Source organism: Myotis daubentonii, chromosome 3, assembly GCF_963259705.1.
Source record: "Myotis daubentonii chromosome 3, mMyoDau2.1, whole genome shotgun sequence".
Lineage (NCBI taxonomy): Eukaryota > Metazoa > Chordata > Mammalia > Chiroptera > Vespertilionidae > Myotis > Myotis daubentonii.
Window position 1 is genome coordinate 43,053,958 of NC_081842.1, and position 10,939 is coordinate 43,064,896.

The window sequence follows — 10,939 nt, forward strand, 5'->3', positions numbered from 1 at the left end:
GAAAGGCTCACGTCTGGCAAATATATACGATGAAAAATTAAAATTTGGGAGAGTCAGAGGTGGTGTGAGAAAGCAGTAAATTCAGCACAAACACTTCTACTGCCAAGTCGTGTGTTGTATGGAAAGTGAGGACAGCCGGTCCTCGGACTTGGAGACACTAAAGGCCTACAACGATCCAAGACTTAACAGATGGACTTCTAATGGTAGTAATCCTCTGAGGCTCTCCGAAACACTGACATGGGAACGGGAGGGACCTCAGAGACTACAATTCCCAGAATGCTCAGTGGGGGAAAGGAAGCGAGCGGAATCGGATAGGCTGGGAAGTGCCTTTCGGCTAAGGCTGGATTAGGCCACTCCTAGCCCTCCCCCAAGGAACTCCTACTCTCCCTTTCGAAGGTTCCCGAAGGCAGTCGGTAGTTGTAGTTTTGCTAAATCTTGAGAGCTTAAAATTGTAAGCGAGAAAACCCGAGGACCTGACGGGATTTGTAGTCCGTGCGGGAGCCCGGCGCGCAGGCGCAGGCGCAGCCGAGGCCGGGGCGGGGCCGCAGCACTGCAGTGAAAGCCGAGGCAGCGGGCTGGCGAGCAGGGGGCGGGCGGACATCTTGGGATCCGGAGAGCGGCCGGGCGGGCGGAGCAGGGGCCGCGGACACCAGGTGAGCTCGGGGCCTGGCCTCACGGGATGAGGGAGGACGCCTGCCCAACGGCAGCTTTGCCCTTCCCTTCCCTGCACAGCGTCGGCGGAAAGCTGCCCACACCCGGGAGCGGCCTCAGCCTCTCAGATCCCGGAGGAGCTGACGGCGGGCGGAGACGCCCGGGGCGCGGTCGCAGGACGGGCGGGGAGCGCGCCCTCCACCTGACCCGCCCTGCGCCTTCCTGGGGAGGGAGATCCACTAGAACCCTCCCAGGGCAGGGACCCCGCGCGGCGACCCCTCCCTGGGGCGGCGACAGCGCCCCTACCCCTCGACGCCGCCCCTCGGCGCCAGGACTGTCTCCCCACCTCCCCGGACAGTGACACCCCCCGGGTCGCCTCCTGGGACTGTGACAAGCCCCCCCCTCCCCGTGGAGTGACAGCCCGGGGCTCTCATTCCTCAGGCCGGTGACAGCCCCGCACTCCGCGCAACCATCTTCTTCCGCGGTGTCGTCCTTCCAGGGCAAAAGCCCACCCTCCGTCCCCTCATGCCTCTACCCCTGGACCTCGCCGCGGGCCCGTCTCCCAGCGCCCCTAGTCGCCACTGCCGGGCTCCCCCTGCCGTCCTTCCTCAAAGCCCCGACCTTTGCCGTCCGAACCCGCTCCCTGGGCCCCACCCGCAGCTGCCGTGGGCACCTGAGCGTTCTGCCCGCCGCCGCCGGGTCCCCGGGTCCCCGCTTAAGCAACATTCATTCCGCGCCTGCCCGGGGCCAGAGCTCCCCCCGGAGCCTTGATGCCTGGGAACTTGGTTCCTTGCCCGGGCTCCACCTCCATCTTGCCTTTCCCCTCCTGGACTCGCAGGGACCGAGGCCTGGGTCGTGTCCGCCACCTCCGGAGACCTCTCGCCGAGTCTGGGAGACCTCGGTGGCCATAGGAATGGGCTTTATCTTACAGTTTAGAAAAGCCTGCCGCACTACCCCCTGTGCAATGAACACCAGGGCTCAGCCGGGACATCTAGAACTAAACGAACCCTTTTTGCCCTCGCCAACAGCCTGCGATAGTTTGACCCGAATAATTGGATAGTCTGGGCATCCTGCCCCTCACATGTAGGCACCCAGGCCGGAAGTGGGTCTGGAATCGCAGAATTCCCGCTGGAAGGATCTCTTTAACTGTGCGGACCTGCATTCCCCCCACTCCCCACCCCCCCACCCCCCCACCCCCGCCTTATTTTTATTGTACTTGGGAGCTGAGAGGGAGCCTCCCTTTTTGAAAGGAGGGGAGGTCGCCAAGAATAACTACTAAGCAGCTTGGGTCGTGAAAGTATCGTCTGCAGGGCTGGGACCTTTCTCCTCTGCCCTTTCGCCTGCTTATCTGACTGCCTGGGGGAGGTTGGATCCACACTGGGGTCTACTAGTCAGTCAGGGCCTAAGGCCTCCCTTCTTTCCTCCTCCGCCCACCCTGCACACCCTTCCAGGGAATGCCTAGATTCAGGCCCTGCCCCTTCTCGGAGGGTAGTGGCGACTGAGACTTGGTGCCCCTGGGGCTGTCCCTGAGCCCCAGGCCTGCCCCACGGGAGTCATTGCTGCCACCATTCCTGCAGCCACGGGCAGGCCTTCCCGTGGACTCCCTGTGAGAGCCTGAGAGGCGGAAAAGGATCCTTGCTGAGCTCAGTTCTGTGAAGAGGGGGCGGGGCTACCCTCTGGGCTCAGCTCCAGAAAAGGGAGGATCAAAATGGCCTTAGTATCCTGGGCCCAAGTCCCTCACCATTTCTTTCTCCCGTCCAGTGTGGGATAAACAGGAACTGGAGCCTGGCTAAGGGGAGGAGCATGCCTGCAAGGGCTGCAGGGTCACTTGCTGGAGGGTTGAGTCAGGAAAAACACACCCAGATTGTGACCTGCACAGCCCCACAGTGGATGTGGGCAGGGGTTCTGAGGCCTTCCTTACCCTGCCTCTGCCTGTCCTAGGTCTGTTCTCAGAGCGATGGGCTGTGGAGACTGAGCTGCCGCCATGATTGGAGGCTTATTCATCTATAATCACAAGGGGGAGGTGCTCATCTCCCGGGTCTACCGAGATGACATCGGGTGAGTCCCCTGGCTGAGCCAGCTGTGCCCCACCTCCATCCCTCCTCCCCAGCATGCAGGATTAGGTCTGTTCCTCTCAGTCACTTGACTTGGACCACCCCCACCCCAACCCCCACCCCTTCTGCATCATGGAAGCTCAGCATGTACGGCCTGGCTCCCATGAGGTCTGGTAGTATTGGCCTGGCAACCAGTGCTGGCCCCCAGGTGGGACCTGTGGAATGGCGGGGCCCTCACCGTCCTAGGAACTGCTGCCTTTCCTGCCTCCTGTTTCCCTTAGTGACAGACCTGGTTGCTGGGATGAGTGCTTTTGCCTGGGCAGGTTGATTCCTCCTTTGAGGAGGAGGGAGACGTCTCCTGGGTGGAGTTAGTGGCCAGGCTGGAGGTACTAATCCATCTAAGTCTTGCCTTTAAAAGCCCTTCTCCTGACGAGAACCTTCACTGGATTCTTTTGAAAGCCTTTCCAGGCTGCCAAATCCTCTTCCACTCCCTTTCTCAGAAAGAGGCAGGCTGCTGACTCAGCTGTTTTCAGTTCCTCTGGGCCATTCCTAGAGGAGAGATTGTGAGCACTGAGGCCCTCCCTGGGTCACGGAAGGGAAGGCACTCCCTGACCTATCAGAGGAGACCCAGAATAGCGTCTTGTTCTGGGTCCCACAGACCTTACAAGTGGGCACAGCCTTCCTTTTCATTCTGCCCCGTCCTGCATGCTACTGTTCTTTCCTGAGGACATGGCCTAGCCTCAGCAGTCTAATGAGGCTAGGCTCCTCGGTTCGTTTTTCTTAGGCCCTGTTTTTCTTCCTCAAAGATCTTGGGGATAGACAGTCAAAGAATGGGCTTGCTGCAGTGCCCCAGCTCGTTGGCTTTTGGCTCCTAGGCTGATGGACTGGCCTTTGTGGCTATTTGTCCACTGGCTGGTGGTGGGGCATGAGCTAGAGATGTGGCAACACCTGGTTTGCCTGAGCCTGGCTGGCTACACCCATCCGCACCCTGCTCCAGCCCTGCATGGACCTGGTTAAGCCAAGGCCAGGGCACACACCATCATGCATGCCTTGCCGTGCTCTCCACCCCTTGCCTGTTGTCTGTTTTTACCTCATGGTGTGTGCTGCCTACCCCAGTGTGTTGTGTGTCTAACCCTCTCTCTCGTTGCTGTCACTCTCCTCTTCTTGCTGGCGTCATTTCTCTCATCCCATCTCATTGGCTGCTGTAGCAATAGGTAAGCAGCCTGTTAAGCTGCCGCCCAGGCACCGGTGGGTGGGGTGTCCTGTCCCCCCATCATTGTTTTCTTCATCCTTTTTCATTCCCTGAGCTTGCCCTGGAATTGGATCCCAGGCAGAAATGGGTGGCCCAGCTCCACAGCTCCTTGGTGCTTCTCCCTCAGTAGATTAGAGCCTCCTCTGAAGTCATGCAGGCTTTGTCTAACTTGTGGGGGAGCCAGCCTTCCCCATTGGCGGGATTACTAGTGCGAAGACTGGGTCTCTCTCATGTGGGCCTGGAGCTCACTGAGAAGCTAGAGAAGTGGTAGCTGGGAAATTGGGGGCATCCCTAAACTTGATGGACCGACCTCACTTTATTCAGTTTACATCTGTCTTCCTATCATGGCACTTTAGAGTATGTGTCAGACTTCAGCAGTGAAGTGGGGATCTGTTAGTAGCTGTGATTGATCCCTGTAGAGTGAGGTTTGCCTGAGTACTGAGCAGCCCGTCTGCCCTTTTCCTCAGGAGGAATGCCGTGGACGCTTTTCGGGTCAATGTTATCCACGCCCGGCAACAGGTGCGCAGCCCCGTCACCAACATCGCTCGCACTAGTTTCTTCCATGTTAAGCGGTCCAACATCTGGCTGGCAGCTGTCACCAAGCAGAATGTCAACGCTGCCATGGTCTTCGAATTCCTCTATAAGATGTGTGACGTAATGGCTGCCTACTTTGGCAAGATCAGCGAGGAGAACATCAAGAACAATTTTGTGCTCATATATGAGCTGCTGGATGGTGAGACTGGCGGAGTGGTGGGCCTAGGGAGGGGATGAACCTGATGGGGCCTGGCCTGGAGGTGGGAGCAGGTCTGAAGCTCCAGTGCCTTCTGAACTTTCTGTCCTGACTATGTGGTCTTTTGAGCCCTGGGAAGGCTAATCCAAATCCAGACCTAAAGTCTGCTCTGAAGTAGGACACAGAAATAGGCACTGGTGAGTAGAGGAGGTCTTTCATGGGGCTGGGAACCTGACTGGGATTTGGTGGCTGGGACTCCTACAGTAAGCACTTTTCGCCCTCTTACCTTTGTGGTTTGGACCTTAGTTCATGACTGTCCCTCCAGCTTTCCATCTCAACACCTGCCTCAGAGCCTGGAGGAGGGTGAGGTATTATAGGCCCCTCAAGTGCATTGCATTGTTACCTTGGCTCCTCTGTAGGGTATGATTTAAGTGAACAGAGTCATTCCACCTTCCCAACATCTCTCCGTTTTCTAAGGCTCAGTGCTTCTTGACCTCTCACCCACTGACCACGTGACTCTTCTACTGATTTTCTCCATTTGATAAAATCTGACATTTTAGAGAGAGGAAGGGAGGAGAAAGAGAGAGACATAAATGTGAGAAAGAAACATTGTTCGGTAGCCTCCCATATGCACCCCAACCCCAGGGACTGAACCCAGAACCTGGGCATGTGCCCTGACCAGGAATTGAACCAGGGACCTTTTGGTGCACAGGATGGTGCTCTACCAGCTGAGCCACACCAGCCAGGGCAAAATATGACATTTTCTTATGAAGAACAAATCCCAGAGTAAATACTACAAAGCTAGAAGACTTTACTGCAGGTGATCCCACACCCTTCTGGAGCTGTGTGGCTAGACATGTCTAGGCCAAGGAAGGGACAGGAATGAAGGAGCCTTCAGCTTTCTCCAGGATCTGATGGTTCCCTTCCTTTTGCAGAGATCCTGGACTTTGGCTATCCACAGAACTCAGAGACAGGCGCGCTGAAAACCTTCATTACCCAGCAGGGCATCAAGAGCCAGGTATTCGAATTATACAGCTACAGTCCGGGTGAAGCCCAACCCCTTTATCCCAGCTGGGCCCTGAGCCTTGTCCTAGCTGACTCATGAAGCTGCCTTTGGCAGGAAGTGCTGGTCTGATCTTTCTGCTATGACTGCAGGCTTATTTTCCCATGTGGCCCTCTCCCAACCGAGGTGCAACTGACTCAGCATCTCTGTTACTAGGAATACAGATCAAGCAGTTTCCTTCTACACTGGGGGAAGGGAGAATGGGGGTTGCTTTGGAGGCCTTGGTTCCTCAGGAGGAGAGAGTTTGGACCCTCCTCTAGGATCCAGGCCTCATAGCCTTTTCTGCCTGTCTCTTCCCATCTGTGCTACCCTACGGCTTCCTGTGGGCTCTACATTGGTCCTGTGGCCTCCAGCATCAGGTAAGGTATTCCCTCAACTTCTACCCTGGCAGCTTTGCTCCCTTTCTCTAAGGCCTGCCCCACTGGGCCTCTGGGGGAAGATGGGTTTCAGGGCGGGGCTTAGAAGGAAAGAGGGATGAGGATGGAGTGGGGATACAGACAGGATGATTAAAAGTGGAGAGGAGTGAGGCCATTGCTGTTTGTCTCTATTTCCATGTAGACAAAAGAAGAACAATCCCAGATCACCAGCCAGGTGACTGGGCAGATTGGTTGGCGGCGGGAGGGCATCAAGTATCGCCGGAACGAGCTGTTCCTGGATGTGCTGGAGAGTGTGAACCTCCTCATGTCCCCGCAGGGTGAGAGCCCTCTCATGGCAAAGCTGGAGGGGAACTGGGGCAAGGTCCTGGTCCTGATCAGCTTTTCCATTTGTCTGTCCATCACCAGGGCAGGTGCTGAGCGCCCATGTGTCGGGGCGGGTGGTGATGAAGAGCTACCTGAGTGGCATGCCTGAGTGCAAGTTTGGGATGAATGACAAGATTGTAATTGAGAAGCAGGGCAAAGGCACAGCAGATGAAACAAGCAAGAGGTGCCTGAGGCAGGGAAGCTGGTGGGAGTGGGTGGACCTTGGAGGGTTGGGGGGGCCTGGTGAATCACAAATTCTTTCTGGACATTTCTGTAGAATTGCAGACCCCCTCTTCCCAAGGATGTACTTGGCTAGTTGCTCTTGACATCTGTGTTTAACACATTGCGTACCACATAGAAATCTCTAAGACATACGCCAGGGACCGCACGTTTTTGGGCAAACTGCATGTTATTTAAATCATCATAATGCACTTTAGGTGTTGTTTTTCAATAATTATAACATTTTTATTTACAAAAACAATTAAACAATTGAAGTTCCTAGTACTTTTTTAACGTATGGTACTGCGTAAAACATTTTCCTCTATGAAGAGGGACCAAACAAAATTTACATAAGTATCTAGATTCGCTCCTTTTTCCATGGGCATGAAAAACGAGAACACTCGTGAGCGGTCCTTAAGAGATGGCGCGCGAAACACGAGAAAACTCCTGAGCGGTACGAAATGTGTTAAGCAAGATGAGGGAATTGCCGTCATCCTACTCAGAGAGTAAGTCCCTTTATTTGGTCCCCAGGACCGAGGCTTTTCAGTATATACTGATGGCCTCTGCCCAGTGTACCTGAAACCTCTAGGTCCTAAGCAGCAGAGCACTCAAGAGATGATGAGCTTGCAAAGCTCCCACTGATCCCTAATTATGGGGCAGGGACCCCTAAGTCAGAAAGCTGTATTCTGACAGGTTTGGGGTTTTTTTTTTTAACCTTTATTGTTGAAAGTATTACATAGGTCTTCCTTTCCTGACAGCTTTTGATAGTGTATAGTGGAAACCTCACCCAGGCTCTGAAAACCTTTGTGGGTGGGGTAGCCTTCCAGGCTAAATCTCTCCTGCCACTCCCCTGTACCTATGACACTTTGTGCCCCTTCTTGCAGCGGGAAGCAATCAATTGCCATTGATGACTGCACCTTCCACCAATGTGTGCGACTCAGCAAGTTTGACTCTGAACGCAGCATCAGCTTCATCCCACCAGATGGAGAGTTTGAGCTCATGAGGTGCCATTGGGATGTGAGGAGGCAAGGGCAAAAAGTGGGGAGAGGAAAGAGGACACACTCTGCCATGCCAACCTTGCTCTCTACTCCTAAAGGTATCGCACCACCAAGGACATCATCCTTCCTTTCCGGGTGATCCCACTGGTGCGGGAAGTGGGGCGCACCAAGCTTGAAGTCAAGGTGGTCATCAAGTCCAACTTCAAGCCCTCACTCCTGGCTCAGAAGATTGAGGTGAGGACAAGGGACTTGGGGAGGAAGAAGCACTTGTCTTCAGGAATAAAAGCAGCTGATGTCAGGGTTTGACAGCGCTTCCTGACAGGGGTGTTACTTCTAGGTGAGGATCCCAACCCCGTTGAACACAAGTGGGGTGCAGGTGATCTGCATGAAGGGGAAGGCCAAGTACAAGGCCAGTGAGAACGCCATCGTGTGGAAGTGAGTCTTTCCTTCATGAGGCCACAACAGGGCTTAAGAAGCCTCGATGTACCCTCTTACTCAGTTTTACTGTTTGTCCTCTGAGTGTATATGTGTTTTATTCGGGGAGGGAGGGGATTGCCTATTTGCTTCTCCAGGAGCTTCTACTTGCTCTCACCCTGTACCGATGTGAATGTGCCACCTGTTTGCACTTGGGTGCACGCCTACACTTATTTATCAGGATGCTTTAACGTTTTCCCATGTCTGTGAAGTAAACAGTAAGGGATGGCACGACCGTGTATCTCAGCAGAACCTGCAGCCCACAGTGCTAAAGGAACAGCAGGCCCAAGGTTCCGTAGCAAGTGGTAATCAAGGTCCTCACTGCATTTTCTTGTCCTAACACCTCCCACAAGCTCCTGGGTTCTTTCCTCCCCGCCCCCTTCGAAATTCCTCCAAGCTTCCAGCAGCACTTGCTGCCCATGGCTCCTGTGTTCCTAGGATCAAGCGCATGGCAGGCATGAAGGAATCGCAGATCAGCGCAGAGATTGAGCTGCTGCCCACCAATGATAAGAAGAAGTGGGCCCGACCCCCCATTTCCATGAACTTTGAGGTATGTCGGAGGAGGGGCCGAGAGCCATAGCAGGGTATGCTGGGAAAGATCTTGGAAGTCATTCAGATCAATCTTTACACCTACTACCTGCAGATGAGCAAACTGAGACCTTGAGAGGGGAAGTAACTTTAATTCATAGAGCCATTTCTTCCCTCTTCAGGCTTCCAACTAAAATTGCTATTCACACTAACAAAAATCTTTACCTTCTTTTGGCTTGTTGTAAGATAATTCTTTGGAAAGCTTTAGATTGCTTGAATGCCAAATAAGACACAAAGTTTACTTACAGACAGGAAAATGGGCTGACTTTGCTTTGTGCAAATTATATGTTAGACATACAATTTTCTCCACCTTATTTTTTAAGTCCATAATATTGAGATGTTCTAAGTCAGGTCTTTGGTTGCTGCTTTCTGCAGATTAAAGGAATTGATTCAAGTTATCACAGGCAGGGCCTGACTTCAAACCCAAATGATTACTGGTTACTCTTGGATATGCTTTATTCTTTAGTAACCTTTTAGAGGACCCCCTCACTACCCCAACTTCTTTCAGGACACTAATCATTCAATCACCTGTAGTAAGGAGGTAAAGGTAGGGCGGGGCTACAGAACTTCCCAGAAGAGAGAGACTGATTGGAAGGCCACATTCCTAACGAGCTGTCCCTTGCCCAGGTGCCATTCGCACCCTCTGGCCTCAAGGTGCGCTACTTGAAGGTGTTTGAACCGAAGCTGAACTACAGCGACCACGATGTCATCAAATGGGTGCGCTACATTGGCCGAAGTGGCATCTATGAGACACGCTGCTAGCTGCCTTGTGGCAGCTAGCCCGCCTCCCCACCCACCCACCCTCTTCCACAAGTCCAAGTGCCCCGGCCACCACACATCGGTGTCTCCTCCCTCCTGCTTTGCTGCCTTTCCTTTGCACCAGCCCCTGAGTCTAGGTCTGGACCAACCACATCGCAAGTAGGACAGGTGGAGCTGTCCCTGGGCTCCCTGGGCAAGGTGGTTTGTGGGGCTCCTGCTTCTCCATCCGTCTGTCTTGGCCCAATGCCAGGCTCGATGAGTTCTATGACCAAAGTCAGGTGGGCTTCTCCTCCCCTCCCCTGTGGCCACATCTCTCAAGTGGGAGGGTTGGCTGCCCTTCACCTCAGAGCTCCCCCAACAGCTAGTAATGGATCCCTAGCCCTCAATCCCTATTCTGCTTTGGGATAGTGTGAGCTTCATTTTGTACACGTGTGACTTTGTCCAGTTATAGACCCAATAAACTCTGTAGAGTGGAGTAGCTGGCTGTGTCGATGCAGGGGGGATGGGAACTGGTGGGACGGCTCTTCCTATGTCTTACACTACCTGCTCTGAGTACAATTTTCTGTTTTGACCTCTCTCAAGGCTTCTTCCCTTGTCTTGGTCTCAATTGTTAGGCCCCTCCAAGGCCATCCAGTCCCTAATCCTGATTTGTGTTCACCCCAGGCCTCCTGTCTTCTCTGAGAAGAAAACAGCTTCAAGGGCCAACAGCCCCACCTGGCCCCAGGTCCCTAAGGGTAGAGATTCTTTCTTTAATTCACTCCTAGCTTTAGGCAGATAAAAGAGCAGATTTACCCTCACCAGTTTTTCCTTGCTTGGTTTCAGCCTTTTTGAATCTAAAAAATCTATTAGAAAGTTTCAAAAAAACAGAAGTAGCAAAATGAAATGAACGCTCATGTCCCATCATCCAATTTCAACAATCAACTCGGCCGGTTCATGGATATCATGTCCAATCTGTGTACATACTTAATTCAGGTGTCCTATAAAATTTTTAGTTTGCATCTGGATCCAAACAAGGTCCATTGTAGTAGGTGAATACTTCTTAAATTTTATAAACCACAGGTTCTGCTCAGCTCTTGCAATGTTGAAGAAACCAGATATTTCTGCACAGTACATAGTTTCCCTCCTCCGAATTTCTCTTTCCCAGTGTTTCCTATAAAGTGGTTATTAGCTCTAATAACTTCTGTAGATTTATTTTAAATATTAGGATTGACTGATTCCTCACAAGGATGAATTAATGTAATTTTAGAGCAGGATTGGAAGAGTGTTCACATTAAATGTAAAGCAGTAGCATCATTAACTTCTGAGAGAATCCGGGAAAGGAAGTAGTCTTCAGAGTTACTTACTGAGATTCAGGCCGCAGAGAAGTCTGCTTTAGGTTTAGGTAGAATTAGAGCATATCAATGAATTTACA

General features: G+C 52.9%; 1 protein-coding gene across 1 annotated transcript; it reads left to right on the forward strand.

Moving 5' to 3' along the window:
• Window positions 1-496: 496 nt before the first annotated feature.
• AP2M1 (adaptor related protein complex 2 subunit mu 1) lies at window positions 497-10,003 on the forward strand. Its single transcript, XM_059687199.1, has 11 exons — window positions 497-653; window positions 2,593-2,709; window positions 4,425-4,690; window positions 5,623-5,705; window positions 6,309-6,444; window positions 6,533-6,674; window positions 7,594-7,713; window positions 7,806-7,941; window positions 8,045-8,142; window positions 8,620-8,731; window positions 9,397-10,003. The coding sequence occupies exons 2-11, from the start codon at window positions 2,636-2,638 to the stop codon at window positions 9,529-9,531; spliced, it is 1,302 nt and encodes a 433-aa protein (XP_059543182.1). The 5' UTR covers window positions 497-653; window positions 2,593-2,635; the 3' UTR covers window positions 9,532-10,003.
• Window positions 10,004-10,939: the final 936 nt, after the last annotated feature.

Bases quoted from the DNA above. Each gene is read 5' to 3' on its own strand.
- AP2M1 (XM_059687199.1), top strand. From the start codon at position 2,636: ATGATTGGAGGCTTATTCATCTATAATCACAAGGGGGAGGTGCTCATC. The intron at 4,691-5,622 runs GTGAGACTGGCG...TTCCTTTTGCAG, and splicing joins CATATATGAGCTGCTGGATG to AGATCCTGGACTTTGGCTAT. The intron at 6,675-7,593 runs GTGCCTGAGGCA...CCCTTCTTGCAG, and splicing joins GCAGATGAAACAAGCAAGAG to CGGGAAGCAATCAATTGCCA.